At 32.1% G+C, this 16,413-nt stretch overlaps 1 protein-coding gene across 4 annotated transcripts in view; it reads left to right on the top strand.

Moving 5' to 3' along the window:
* Nucleotides 1–220: 220 nt before the first annotated feature.
* The window catches only part of LOC105322179 (caspase-3), a 46,142-nt gene continuing 29,949 nt past the window's right edge, over nt 221–16,413 (top strand). For 2 of the 4 annotated variants that reach the window (XM_066075372.1, XM_066075375.1), the window contains exons 1-4: nt 11,890–12,040; nt 15,027–15,247; nt 15,439–15,650; nt 16,169–16,286. In XM_066075372.1, the coding sequence (XP_065931444.1) occupies nt 12,027–12,040; nt 15,027–15,247; nt 15,439–15,650; nt 16,169–16,286 (565 nt within the window). In that variant the 5' untranslated portion in view covers nt 11,890–12,026. Of the gene's footprint in view, nt 354–1,931; nt 2,147–11,889; nt 12,041–13,969; nt 14,117–15,026; nt 15,248–15,438; nt 15,651–16,168; nt 16,287–16,413 lie in introns of those variants that run through there. The other 2 variants (XM_066075373.1, XM_066075374.1) reach the window with 2 other exon arrangements.

A 16,413-nucleotide genomic window follows, 5' to 3' on the forward strand; every position in this document is an offset into this window, starting at 1 on the left:
TCGGCAGTGCATGTCCTCTGCGTTCGGAATAGCCGTATGATGGGGCTGATTAAAAAAAATAAACATTAAAAGCAAGTTAAAGTAAATGGCTGAACAAATGAAACATCTTAAAATCAAAAGATATTTTAACATTATGTGTTTACATGTACTGTACAGTATGTACAAAAGAGCAAAATTGCAAGGTTAAGTGCGAACGATGGCGAACAGACTCTGGGCGAACGGACCTAGGCGAACAGGTAGATAAGACGAACGAACCCGATACCTCAGGACGAACAAACCCGATACCTCCTCAACGTGAAACCGAAAGTAACTTAGTTTTAGCTCTTGTCAGCCTTGGAAATGCCAGGACCAAGGTTTGTTAAATTTAAAAAAAAATCATTTTCATGTGCCAAACCATGTTATAAGTTATCAAAAAGATCAATGTAAACGCAGGTGATGACAGGGAATTGCAGATATACGTGATTGTTATGTGATAAAATGCAAACAATAGACAGCAAGAGGGTGTGTACATGTACCAACAGTTAATTAATGAGCGTTTGGTACCCTGTTAATATTGCGAAAATTGCTCATTTGGGGAAAATAGTTTAACAAATATGGCTCAACAGCTGCTCAATACAAGTTAACGAAAAACAAAAATTCAACGGTTTTCTTGGTTTTCACTTGCCTAGGTGAAGCGGAAGCTCTGATCGGAGTAATCTCATAGCGAGATTCGTCGAGACTAAAAAAATATGACGGACGTCTCTTCCGACAAAATATTTCAGTCTCGTCGAATTTCGCTCGCTGAGATTATGGTCTGGGCAAGTACAAAATTCAAAATTCAGGTTCAAATCAGGATTATTAGGACGTTAAACTTTTTGCTGATAACTAATTAAGGCCAACAAAAAAACATTGTCCCGATTGGCACAATTAAGTTTGGTACAATGCTTATAAAATCTAATTATGACTGCTTTTGCTCGATTTACCAGACGTATTAAAGCACAAAAATTTGAGTCCCGCATAACTTTCGTACAGTCCCTGAAACATTCTACAAGTGAAGGCATGGTGAGCGCACGGTGAATGCCCGGAAAAATGGAAAAGTAGAAAGTTTCAGGGACTGTAGTTAAATTAGATGATTTTGATATGATGATGATGGTAATTCATAGGCCTAGTTTCTTTTGTCATATTATGTTATAAATGATAACATTAATTTTTTTTTCTTGCTTTTTTTTAAATTTTTTATTTTAATTGTGAACAGAGGTTGCACTGTTCACAGTTTATAAATTATTTTATGATATACTCACTCTGTCACTTCTTACATATTCACTTTTTCATCCCATATTGTAATTCTCATAGTAATACATGTAATAACTAATAAAGAGTAGGATAGTTGCCTGAGATAATTGTGAAACTAAATGCCTAAGCAGTTAAACTATAATCCATGAAAAAAAAGTAAAAACATGAATTACAAAAAAGATGTATTATTGTACACATGTCACATTGATTTAGTATGAAATGATGATGGTGGTCTCACATACATATATATATAGGTGATGCCTTGTGAGATGGGCTCTGTATAATCTTTGAGTGCCTATGTTTGGTATGCTGTATACATGTATGTATGGCCATGAATTTTTCAAATTCAAGTCAATCCATCTACTTTAGCAGAAATTGTTATCCTACAGTTATTTATCTATTAGAATATTGATGGATCACTATAAATGATAGAGAATCATAAACCATACTTGTAGTTAATTGTTTGGTACTGGTAGAGTGAATTAATCACAGAACCTGTTTTGCTATGTTAGCGTGCTACAGGTCTTCATTGTTATTGCTTGGGTATCATGATTCTAACATACATGGAAGAAAAAATGTGAATTGCAGATGGAAATGAAATTGTTATTTGAACACTACATATTTTAAATTTCTTTTAATTTCTTTGTTGTAACTTATAGATATGATGCTCAGAAATGCATGGGCAAAGTGCTCATTGTGAATAATCAGACCTATTATGCTGAGAAGGAAAAAGACAAAAATCGCCCCATAGATATAGGGAAAGAAGACAAGAAGGTGGACGAATTGATTAAGACATTGAAGGATTTGGGGTTCACAGTTCTTGACGTTGAAAAGAACAAAACCAGAGATCAGATGATTAAATTGTTAAAAGAAGGTAAGTATATACACTGAAATGATTGGTCATATCCGATTACTTTATAAAATATGAATAATTACCAAATACATGACAATGTACTTGTTGCCATACTTTGATTTTGATATTTTATTTAAAAAAATAAATACTTTCCCAATCTAAAACTGGCCATTAATTTTTATTTTTTGTGCCGTGCTTATTATTTTTGTTTAATTTTTTCATTTTTATTTAGTTGCTGCTAAAAGAGATTTTAAAGATGATTATTGTTTTATCTGCATTGTCTTGTCTTATGGACAAGATGGCGTAATTACTTGTTATGATGAGACTCATTCACCCAAAAATCCAACAGCAGGTATGCAACTACCTGTATCAGAACTTCAAGAATGTCTGAAGGGAGACAAATGTAAAGGTCTTCTCTTGAAACCCAAGATATTTATGTTACAGGTACATGTATATATAATGTTTAATGTTAATAATCTCAAATAATCCCAAAATCTGCATTCATAATGTACTGTAGAAGTAGAAAACATAAAGCCATTGTGTATATTTTCATCTTTAGTGAATTTGAAATTAAAATCATTATGAAATGCACTAATAATTAATCTATGAATATATAACCTTAAAATATTTTTAAATGATTTTACAATACCAGATCTAGGAGCTTTTGAAGATTGAATTTGAAAGACTTGTGTATAAATATATTGTAAATTCCGAATTTTAAAAGCATGAGATATTAATATCTGCCTAGAATTACCCTGGCGGATTCTAAAATCTTGCGTTTATTTTACTGACAGATGTGTATTATATAAAAGTTTAAAAAAAATTGTTTCTTGCAAATTGATTTTCTTAGGATTGGAAAGTTTGGTTCTTGCAATTTGATATCCTCACAATTTGATACAAAACTGCGGAATTTGCAGAATTCAGTACTCACATAAAATAAAGAAATACTGTACATTGTTTAAAAAATTTTGCAGTTGGAAGAAGCTCTACGTGACTCAAAGGATGGTATTGAAACAGGAACACAAGCACCTAAGCCAATGAAAATCCCAAGAGAAGCAGATTTTCTGACATATACATGTGAAAGAGAAAGAGGTAATTTTCAGAAAATCAGCAGTACTTATACAACTACAAGGGTAAATGACTTCATACTACATGGTCATAGATTGATTTTTTCACAAGCAGGATATGAACACAATCAGATTTAACAGTAGATACTTTAATAGTGGATGTAAATCAATGAAGTCATTTAGCCAATTAATTGTTAAACCATGTTTAAAAATATATAGTTATATAAAAATAATCTTTGTATACATTGTAATATCAAGCAATCAACACCTGGGGCTCGTAACATAAAGCATGCTAAGACTTAAGTTGGCCAGGTCATAAGTAGGACTTTGGTGGAATCTTAGGACCCACATAGGTCCTGCTTAAGTATGTCTTATACAGTAACATAAAGAAAACTTAGCAATGTCTTAGCTAAATCATGCTAATGATGAAAAGTAAAAACCAAATTTTTCATTTCTTTGGGTCAAATTTGAATGCATTGGTAATAAAATCATTGTCAAAGGTTAATAGCTTGTTTACTGTAGATTCCCTATTTTATGTGAGTACTTAATTCCGCTATTCAACGGTTTTCCATTAAACCACGAGAACATAAAAATCGCATATTCCGAAATTTTATCATAGTTTCATGTAGTTTACAAATGTCCGCAAAAAAAGCTGAGATTTTAAAAGTCACCAGACGTACTTCTTGCAATTTAACGCGGATATTAATATTCCTCGTGTTTGATTAGGAATTTACAGTATTCTTGATATCATTGATATTAGGTGACGGAAGATGTAAATGTACAGAAAATTCCAAGTGACATGAGTATACATACTGGGTACATATGTACCTAAATTTTATAATCAGCTCAAAGCGATGGAGCTTCGGCAATGTATTCAGTCTATTTGTTGTGATGAGTCGTTCTCGAAAACTGCCTGTGGCGTAATATCACAAAGCCGTTAGAACTTGATAGAATAATATACTCAGTAGTGCAGGGATTTTTTTACATCTTTTGTTCTACATCTTTAACCTCACCAATAAGACAATTCACATTGTTAGAACTTGATAGAAAAATTTACTCAGTAGTGCAAGGATTTCCTTTTTTCTTCATCTTACCTTACCAATAAGACAATTCACATATTCTGAGTATAATTTGTTCATTAAGTCGATATACATTGTAATGAAATGAGGAAGTTGTCGTCTTTAAAATCACTAAGGGATTTTCTGTCCTTAAATGTCGTTTATTTTTTAATTTTTCAAGTTTCGCGAGTTTACATATATATTTACTTCTTGTAAACTGCCCATTATTTGTTTACAACTTATTCAGCAGCCCAGTTGCATACTATATGGAAAATGTTACAGCTAGTTACTACCACTGTTAAAATTTAATTTAAAATTTAAATTCAGTTAAATCAAAACTTTTATGTGGGTGAATATTAAGATTCTAAGTTTTGGGTAAATTGTCTTAGCTAAGCACTCTCAAAGTGTTCTTCTAATTACGGGCTTAATTAAGTCTAAGAAGGTAAATAAGTCATACTTAAGCACTGTCTTAGACTTAAGTACCCTTTATGTTACACGCCTCTAATTTATAATTACAATGTATTAGACATTACAATCTCAGTAAAGAAAAAAAACATTTTCACACAATTAAAGCCATTAAAATTATATTAGTTAATTAGTTTGTAATATATTTAAAAGCTATCACAACCTGGGAAAAAGGATTGAAACAATATGTCCAGGAACCGAAACAACCCTTAGAGATCCAAAAACTCCTGACACGGATGAACCGTCTATATTGTGAATATTACAGCACACAAGGAATGACAGTCGATACACCTTGCGTGACCTCGCTTCTTACCAGAGAAGCTTATTTGAAGATAGAGGAGCCAAGCCCAAAATAACATATAGTTTGTTGTCTCTAAGATACATGAACCATCAACCATTTTGTATATGTGTGTTATAAATTACTCAAGAAATGATTAAATCATTTGCAGCATTGTAATGATGATGTAATATTACATTTGCAATAAGCTTGAATAACTTTAATAAAACATATACACATATATGATTTAGATTACATGTTTATAAAAAAAGCTCACATTTGTTGAATTGTTATTCAATTGTTGATGTGATAAAAATGTGAATACCAGCTATTTAGAACTTGGATTTTGAGAAAACACAATCATATTACTTGATCGATATATACATATGCATCAATGAATTTTACAAACTGATTTCTAATATATATATTCCAATAATATATGTGAAATGTATTTCATTATTTTTTTAATACAGTTGTTGGTTTTATGTGTTTAAGCAACATTTATAGTGATTGGTTGATCTTATCCAAACAAGTTTCAATAATGTCATATGTATAAAAAAAAATTAAGAGATTGCATGCATGAATAATTCAGAAAATGATTTCTTGATCTCCCTTTTTGGTTTCTGTATTTTATCAATTGACTGGTCTTTGTTTCATACAAGCTCAATTAGACTACCAATCAGCCTTGTACCCTCATCGGAGGGGGGTGGTGCATGCAAGATATTATGATCCTCTTGGTTGTTTTCCCTTTTCCTGATTTTTTAAAATTTAATTCTATTGTAACAGTTTGTCTCATTACATATGTACATTATATGAATGTATATCTATTATATTAGCCTATTGCCTTACTTGTACTTTTCTGTAATTTAGATTTACAATGTTGCTTACTATCAAAGTAATTGTGTCAATATAATGTAATTGAGTTTTGATGCCTTTTCTTTTTGTATTAACATTTGGTGTTTTGTTGATGAAATATTCATAGGCTTTAATGACATCAATTGATGATTGTTGTTTAGTTTTATGGACTTTATACATGTACTTGTAATCCCTGGTCTCTTGCTGAAGTAAGATAACATTTCCTGGTATATTTTTATCTAGCTACAAGTGCTATGTATTATTAACGCTATAATATCTGTGCTTGATCATGAAGTCATTAAGTGTCGTCTGATCATCAAATTTGTCTCAAGCAATAATGTTTTTTCAGAAGAATTTTTTTTATGAAAAGTGTTTTTGTCCTTAAGAGTTTTATGTTTCTATTGGTCCTGATTTTTCACAATCTAACCTGTGCTCAATCATCAAACGGTGATCTCTTATAAATCTCTATGCAAAAATAGTTTTTATAACCAGTGTGAGAACCTTGAACCACTGATTGCTCAAGAAGCAGCATGAATTACTATTGTCTGATAATATGCTACATGTATTTATTCTAGTATCAGTTATGATGTTAACTGTATAATATCTAGTCTGTTGTTATAGATTTCAAAATTTATAAAATCAGGGTAATATATTGGACCTTGTCAATTACGATAATTTTATATGCAACTTCATATATGTTGCCCAAAACATTCTAACATTCATTGGGCATGATAAAAAGTCAATAACAACGAATATGTGTTCGAACCATTTGTATATGTATATGCAATAAAATATGTTCAAACTGTTATATATTTGTAGCTTTTATGCATTAAAAAACTAACATTTTCCAATTTCCTATGTTTTGCTTATGTTATTAGTATTAAAAAAGATAAAAAAACATCAAAAGCAATGTTTGAGTGTACGTTAAATCCAAGATTGTGCAGGTTATTTGTTTTCTTGGTGGCATTTATTGCATATTTCATAACAAAAACCCATTTTATTAACTGTTCCTTACATTTATATATAATTTTTTTGTGCATTATTTATTTGAAGTGAAAATTTGATATTATCCTTTGTGTTAGAAAATGGAGGAGCCAGTGCACATTTGACCTTCGGCACTTCTCCATATTTGGTCGTTTCATGCAGTTACGTGAAGCTTACTGATTTTAGTCGGATTTTAAACGTGAATGCATATCCTATTGCAGTTATTGCAGGAGTGAATGCACTTGAAATATAAAAAAATACTTAATGGCTGTAAATAAATCTGCATAGGCATTTAACACATAAATTAAAAAAGTGCTTTGGATTAAAAAATGAGTTTGAAATTCGGAACCAGCAGATACATGTAATAACCATTGCAGATAAAATCTTTTTAATATTAAAATTTTTTGGTAGATCTTTTCTTTTTTTACGTACAAAATCGCTAGCAAAATATTATAGTACATGACGGTTCCTTACTGTGAGTAAACTGTTTAACATATTTTCTCTTCTACGGAACAAATATTATTTTTGTTAGCAGCATAATAAATAAGAATATAAAGTTGTAATGTATTATTTATGGACAACATATAGACAAAATCTTATGCAGGAAAAGAAAAAACTGGACCTAGATTTGTTGTTCATTGGTCTTGAGAAATAAGCTCCTACTTAGTAATTTAATTCTACGATAGACACTGTAATGACTTTAAAGGGACTTGGACACGATTTGACTTAAAAAATTTCAATTTTTATTCCATTTTCAATGTTTATACTGATAAATATAGAAGTTTATAATGCTATGTCAAAATTTGATATGTCAAAATTTGAAAGTCAAATATCAAGTTTTAAGCAAGATATACAGAGTTCATAATTTTTTTTTTGTAAACAAACTCGAATATTGTCATTTTTTACATATGTGTTGTATTGGTTTAAGTTTCAATCAAATGTATCTTTCTTTTGTTGATAATAGTATTTATGAAGATACCGAATTAGTTTAAATTGCTTTTACTTGTCACTTTGTCAAAGAAATGGTAATTCTCTACATTAAATTTTTTGTAAACTACTGTAAGACTCGAGCTTTGTTTACATAAAAATCAATTCTTACCTCTGAATCTCGCTTGAACTTGACTTTAACATTTAATATTTTGGTCACTAATTAAAAATGCACCCGTAAACCATTTTATACATAAAAAATAAAAATAAAATTTTTGATCTTAAATCGTGTCCAAGTCCCTTTAAAACCTGTTTCGAACCAAACTTCAGCAAAAATTGGACGGATTTATGAAATTCGATACACATACATTTCAGCCAACTGTCAGGTGCCAACTGTATACTGTCACTGCTTACAGCCTACCGTTAACTACTTACTGTCATGTATTTGTATGATAGATTCTTCTCACGTGCAGAGATGGCCAAAAACATGTAAAAGATGTCGTGTTAAAACATATATGTATTTAATTTGATTTGAACACATTTTATTGTATCTCTCAAAGTTTACTGTGTTAGAGAACATTTAAAAAAATTTTAATAAAAAAATGCCATATCATCAAATTTGAATTCGGAGTATATGAAAGTGCATAAATATTTGTCATCAGTTTCATTCAAAATCCTACGCCATGAAAAGTAAAGTGATTACATTCTGGGTGGATTGATCAAACTTTACAAGTATTAGAGTATGTTTCACTTTCTTCACTTTCTTTACAATGAAATGTTCCAATATTAATGCGCATAAACAAATTAATCTCCTATGTTCATAATTAAATGTTTAATCTGAATGATTGTGCGCGTGCTTTTAAAATTGTAGTTTGAAAGAAATTGTGTCAAACATAGTCATAACATTGAAGTCAGAAGGTAGAGTAGACACAAATCACAAGGTTTGTTTTAAATTGTGAATTCATAATAATCGTTGCAATTAACTCCCCTGCATTGCGCAACTCTATGCGCAAAGCAAATTGGGTCCATCGTCCGAAATCACGCTCATCTCCATGTTAACCTGAAGACAATAGAGGTTAGCTTGTGCTTCAGTTAGTCATTTCAGTTTTGATGGGAAGGGAGAAACGTTGATCGGAAAAGACGGGTCAGATTCAGGAAGAAAACCAGTAGAATCGAGACTGGCAAGGGTTATTCAATTGAATACTAGTATATTAACAATTATATGAAGTTTTATGTGGGGACAAAACAGTTATCCAAAGATCTCGATCATTAAAAAAATCCTTCACGAAACATTCGGTCTCTCATAAATTGCAGTACAATACATGTATGTTGTTGACCTCTTCTTTGAAAACATTAAAAGATAACTTTACTCAATCATAAATACCTTTGTGCTCAAACTACGTTCATCCAGTAATATGAAAAATGTCCACGGACCTTATTCACAAAGCCCCCTTAAATTCCGCAGTCTAGCTGAGTTTACGGGAGGCTTGCGCAAACTTTACGGAAAGATTACGGGTGGTTTACGGCTTATTCACGAAGTTCCCGCAAACAATGCGAAAACGGAAAATTTGCGCACAACCTGCATTAGAAGATTGTGAAAAGCCTTTTATTTTTTTTTTTAATCTTAATTGCTTAATATGTTGGGTTATTCATTAAAGCATTCACGTGTGTGTGACCCATGAGAAATAAAGTAATGGAGGTATCGATCCTAGAAATATTAAATGGTCAGTGCCTTTTTACATAAATTATATAGCAAATTACATGTAATATTTTGTCATAGTTTCATGAATAATTAATGGTCCTTGTGAAAATATCTACATCTGCTTTGATGGAATTAAAATTCTGTATTTTTGGTACATGTCAATAAATTGTACCATTTTTTTTAAATTCAAAGTTTTCTATATTTTAGTTCGTTTCATATTTTTCGTTGCAATGGTCTTTTATCATTATGTCCTTTAAATTGTATATTTTTAAATGACAGTTACAACGCACCAATCTGATTAAAATCAGATCCTTTGATCCGCTCCCGAAGATTGCTACACTAGGCACTACCTTGTGTAGCGATCTTCGTGAGCGGATAAAAGGATCTGATTTTAATCAGATTGATAACGCACAAACCGCTGCTTGTGTATATATTCCTAATTATTTGCTCAATGGTATTTGAGCGTTACAAATGATGAAATATGCCGATTTTATACAGGTTGGTCTATCTCAGTGAAATAAGATGCATTTTGTACAATTTGTCAGTGATGAGTATGATGTAAACAACTTTTATATTGCATTTACTGATATGACTGGGAAGTATCCCCCGACAGCACGTACATGTATATGTAGCTTCGGGCCTGCCCCCCCCCCGCCAACCCGCCAACCCACCACTTGTTCTTACAGCAAACATTTTTCCTAAATTTACAAGTTTTCATGTTTAAACCCTTGACTTTCAATCAACACAAACCATAGGCGTCGGAACCGAAGGAGGGGGAGGGGGGGGGGGCTTAGCCAAAGTTGCAAAGTTAGACCTAAGCATTAGGCATATAGCATCAGGAAGGGGGCAGCCCCCCCCCCCCCCCACACACACTTTTTCTCGTAGCAAACATGAATTTTTCTTAAATTTACACATTTTCTGTAGAACCAAAGGAATTGAAATGAAAATAAGGAAATATTGAATATCAATAGAGTGATATCGAAAATGGCAGTTATAGGTACACTGACCACTACTACCCCCCCCCCCCCCCCCATCCCCACCCCCCGGATTTCAGGATTTGGGGAAAATTTTATTATTTTTAATAGGTAAGAATTTTTTTGAGTTAAAGGTATACTACACCCCCCCCCTCCCTCTCACGGAATAGGAATTTCACGATTTTGGGTGGGAATTAGCCTTACACAATAAAATGCTTTCTTTAGTGATTCATTCGGGATATGAAGGTAGCGACATTGCAGAAAAATGTAAATGTTTTTCTATTTTTCTGCAATTATCGCTACCTTCATAACCCGCATGAATCACCGGAGACAGCATTTTATTGTTTATATTAACACCTTTCTTTTGACTTATTAATAAATTTATTACGAAAAGTAGGTAAAATTCACTAATTACTGTTAATGTACATAAGTACGTTAGCTGAAAGAAACACCCTTATCGTCTCATGTGAGACTTTGAGTTTGACATCAGGGCGCGTCAATTTCATTCATGTCAGTTTCTCGTCAGTTTCAGCCGCTGTAAGATTTCGACCAATTAATAAATGGAGTCTGGCTGTTAGTACAAAGCTCTGAATTAACTATAAGTTTCCGTAAGAAATAGAAGGAATCATACTTGGTAGATGTAAATAATAATTAGATGATGTCTAGAAAATTGGAGACATTGTAGGTTAATAATTTTGACAGATTTGTATCCTATTAAATTGCGTTGAAATGACAAGGAACGGTAACGCTTAATTTTTTATTTACAAAAATATGGACGAATTTGATGTTAAACATCAACAGCGGAAAGAGTTCAATCTCGATTTCATAGAATTTTATACCAATTAAAAAAACCTTAAGGGGGGTGTGCGGCCATCTTGTACATTTGAGAATAAGAATGTAAACATTTCTTGAACTTACTTGTTTCTGCCAAAATTGAAACAAAAGATATTAAAGCAATAAATATGAAGTCCTAACTGTCATTTTGTTTGAAAGGTATGCATACAAGAACAGGACAATGCCTTTTTAATCACTCAGAACAGCTGTCGAACTGCGCAGGTACATATTTATTTTGATCGTTCTTTATGATTTAGACCTAAGAGATATTTGAAGTAAATATTTAAAAATTGGAAAGTTTGAAGGAAAATTAAAGACCTTCTATTTTTCGTGGCAATTGACTACTGCTCCGCGTTCGGCAGTGTCCTCTGCGTTCGGAATAACCGTATGATGGGGCTTATTAATTAAACGTCTTTAAAAATAAACATTAAAAGCAGTGTAATATAAAGTTAAAGTAAATGGCTGAACAAATGAAACGACTTAAAATCAAGAGATATTTTAACATAATGTGTTTACATGTACTGTACAGTATGTACAATAGAGCAAAAGGGAAATTGTACTAACAATTGCAAGGTTAAGTGCGAACGATGGCGAACAGACTCTGGGCGAACGGACCTAGGCGAACAGGTAGATAGGGCGAACGAACCCGATACCTCCGCAACGTCAGAGACATAAATAACTTTTGTGTCTCTGGCAACGTGAAACCAAAAATAACAAAATTACTGTTTTCTTAGTTTTAGCTCTTGTCAGCCTTGGAAATGCCAGGAACAAGGTTTGTTCAATTAAAAAAATATCATTTTTATGTGCCAAACCATGTTATAATTTGTCAACATGATCAATGTAAACGCAGGTGGTGACAGGGAATTTCAGATATACAGTCGTACCAGTATGCGGTTTCGTCGTGCATGCGACTCTTATTATCGGAATTCCAAATGTTTATATTTTTTGTTTGAAACACGTTTCTTTGTCCTTCTAAACTGTAGTATCAAACTTCCAAAAATATAAAGGATGGATTACGGAGATAGTAATTTCAACACCCCCTCCATTTTCCTAGTTTCGAATACGTTTTCCAGTATCGAACCAAGCGCCCTCTATCACTCCCGACCGAATATTTTGGGGCGGATTAATTTAAAAAATGCACTAGAGGGACATTTCAATAAACATTGATGAAGAAGAAAAAATAATTGCGGTAATATGTTATTTAAACAAATAATATGATCGTTATTTTTATCGTACCGTTTTCCCGACAAATTGAAACTGGACTTGAACAGTTTTCATTTTGCGTTACTTTATGAAATTGAATTTTCGTGAAAACACTTTATAATAGTAATTATAATGATAAGTAGTTGCCATTTGCCTTTGTTTTACCCGTAGGAAAACTACACGTGGTTCTATCTGAAGTCGTAATTTTATTCAAAGCTCAATTATTATTTGATATGATGCGTAATCTCATTAAATGGATTACAATTACTTATTATCCACTAAAAAGGGTTAAATAACAAACTTATTTACATAGTTAGGTTTAATTGTTTTCACACTTTTGTTTTTCTGCCTTGCAATTCCGGCAGTTCATATATCTGGTTCACCTTTTTAATTTGTAAATAATACGGTAAATAATCGTGCAAATGTCAAACAACTTCACACACTGATAGAATATTTATTTCTGTATTATAATTACCTAGCTTGGACTTTTTAAAACCTTAACTTCGTTTTTCACCAATAATTTGTCTAAAAATTATTCGATACTGGCAAATATTCGTTACCGGTAAAACGACTGTACATAATTTTTATGTGATAAAATGCCAACAATAACATTAGACAGAGGATGTGTAGCAGCAGTTAATTAATGAGCGTTTGGTACAGGGTTCTGTACCCTGTCAATATTGCGAAAATTGATCATTTGGGAAAAATAGTTTAACAAATATGGCTCAATACAAGTTAAGAAGAAACAAAAATTCTACACAGTTTTCATTTGCATATGTGAAGCGGAAGCTCAGGTCTGAGTTATCTCACAGCGAGATTCGTCGAGATCGAAATATTTTGACGGAAGAGACGTCCGTCAAAATTTTTTAGCCTCGAGACTCCTGTCAAAATAATTCAGTCTCGATCGACGAATCTCGCTGAGATTAAGGTCTGGACAATTACAAAGTTTTAAAATTCAGGTTCAAATTCAGGATTATTAGGACGTTTTTTTGCTGATAACTAATTAAGGCCAACAAAAAAACATTGTCCCGATTGGCACCGTTTTACTTTCCAACTTGAATGGTGTGTGAACGGTGAGCGCACACTGAGTGAACGGTGAGCGCATGCTAAACGGAATTTGGAGAGCGCTTATGATCGGTGAATTGTGAGCAAACGCAGATCTAGAGCGCAAACAGAGCACAAACGCGAGTGCAAAGTGAACGGTGAATGATATGCGAATGCCTTGTGAACGCAAGATAAACGATTTAATTGGAGTGCATCGGGAGTTATCCTTACTTTGTGTCTCGTCAGTAATCAGGAAAAAATAATAAATTAACTACATGTATATTTTGTTATCAGCTTAAATATAATATTATATAATTGAACCATAAGTGAACGCTAAACGAGCTGTGAATGCAAGGTGAACACTTTATGAACGCCTGGCGAGCGCTTTAATTACTGTGGTTTCATCAATATTCGTTGAATACCAATTTTCGTGGATTTCGTTGTTAAGTTGATCCACGAAATTAAATGTTCATTGAAATGCAATTTCTATTAACATTTTGTATTAATAGGGTCACTGGCCACGAATTTTCGTAACCTCGAAACTATTATATATCCACGAAAATTGATACCCTTGAATTCTAAAGAAACCACAGTATGAACGGTGAGTACGTGTGAACGGAGCGGAGCTGAGAGCGCAAGTAAATTCGAACGCATGGTGAGCGGTGAATGCCCCAAAACATGGGAAAGTAGTACGTTTCAGGGACTATAGTTAAATTAGATGATATTCATTGATATGACATGATGATGGTAATGCATAGTTTCTTTTATCATATTATGTTATAAATGATAACATTGATTTTTTTTCTTGATTTTTTTATATTTTTTTTCATTGTGAACAGAGGTTGCACTGTACACAGTTTATAAATTATTTTTTGATATACTCACTCTTTCATTTCTCACATACACACATTTTTTTTATCCCATATTGTAATTCTCATAGTAATACATGTAATAACTAATAAAGAGTAGGGTAGTTGCGTGAGATAATTGTGAAACTGAATGCCTAAGCAGTAAAATTACAATCCATGAAAAAAAGGGAAAAAAGATATGAATTACAAAAATGATGTATTATTGTACACATGTCACACTGATTTAGTATGAAATGATGATGGTGGTCTCACATACATGTATATAGGTGATGCCTTGTGAGGTGGGCTCTAATAATCTTTGAGTGCCTATGTTTGGTATACATGTATGGCCTTAGATTTTTCAAGATCAAGTCAATCCATCTACTTTAGCAGAAATTGTTATCCTACAGTTATTTATCTATAAGAATATTGATGGATCACTATAAATGATAGAGAATCATAAACCATACTTGTAACTAATTGTTTGGTACTGGTAGCGTGAATTAATCACAGAACCTGTTTTGCTATGTTAGCATGCTACAGGTCTTTATTGTTATTGCTTGGGTATCATGATTCTAACTTACATGGAAGAAAAAATGTAAATTGCAGATGGAAATGAAATTGTTATTTGAACACTACATATTTTAATTTTCTTTGTTATAGATATGATGCTCAGAAATGCATGGGCAAAGTGCTCATTGTGAATAATCAGACCTATTATGCTGAGAAGGGGGAAGAAAAAAATCGCCCCATAGATATAGTGAAAGAAGACGAGAAGGTGGAAGAATTGATTAAGACATTGAACGATTTGGGGTTCACAGTTCTTGGCAATAAAGAAAAAAAGGACAAAACCAAAGAAGAGTTTATTGAGTTGTTAAAGAATGGTTAGTATACATTGAAATAATTGGGCACTTCCAGTTCTTTTAAAGAATATAATTAAAAAATACATGACAATGTACTTGTTGCCATACATTGATTTTGATATTTTATTTAAAAAAAAGATACTTTCCCAATCTAAAACTTATTTTTTGTGACGTGCTTATTATTTTTGTTTAATTTTTTCATTTTTATTTAGTTGCTGCTAAAAGCGATTTAAAAGATGATTATTGTTTTATCTGCATTGTCTTGTCTTATGGACAAGATGGCGTAATTACTTGTTATGATGCGACTCAATCACCCAAAAATCCAACAGCAGGTATGCAACTACCTGTATCAGAACTTCAAGAATGTCTGAAGGGAGACAAATGTAGAGATCTTCTCCTGAAACCCAAAATATTCATGTTACAGGTACATGTATATATAATGTTTAATGTTAATTATCTCAAATAATCCCAAAATCTGCATTCATCAAGTACTTTAGAAGTAGAAAACATAAAGCCATTGTGTATATTTTCATCCTAAGTGTATTTTAAATAAAAATCATTATGAAATGCATTAATAATTAATCTATGAATATAACCTTAAAATATTTTTAAATGATTAAACAATACCAGATCTAAGAGCTTTTTAAGATTGAATTTGAAGGACTTGTGTATAAATATATTGTAAATTCCTAATTTTAAAAACATGAGAAAGTAATATCTGCATGGAATTACCCTGGTGGATTCTAAATTTATTTTACTGACAGATATGTATTATATAAAAGTTAAAAAAAAATGTTACTTGCAAAATTATTTTCTTAGGATTGGAAAGTTTGGTTCTTGCAATTTGATAACCTCCCAATTTGATACAAAACTGTGGAATCGCAGAATGCAGTACTCACATAAAATAAATAAATACTTTGCATTGTTTAAAAAAAATTGCAGTTGGAACGAGCTTCAGGTGACTATATTGAAAGTCCTGCAACAGGAACACAAGCACATAAGCCAGTGAAAATCCCAAGAGAAGCAGATTTTCTGACATACACATGTGAAAGAGAAAGAGGTAATTTTCACAAAATCAGTAGTACTTATACAAGGATAAATGACTTCATACTGCATGGTCATAGATTGTTTTTTTTCACAAGCAGTATATGAACACAATCAGATTTAACAGTAGATACTTAAATAGT

The sequence above is a fragment of the Magallana gigas genome, chromosome 2 (genome assembly GCF_963853765.1).
Source record: "Magallana gigas chromosome 2, xbMagGiga1.1, whole genome shotgun sequence".
Taxonomy (NCBI): Eukaryota; Metazoa; Mollusca; class Bivalvia; order Ostreida; family Ostreidae; genus Magallana; species Magallana gigas.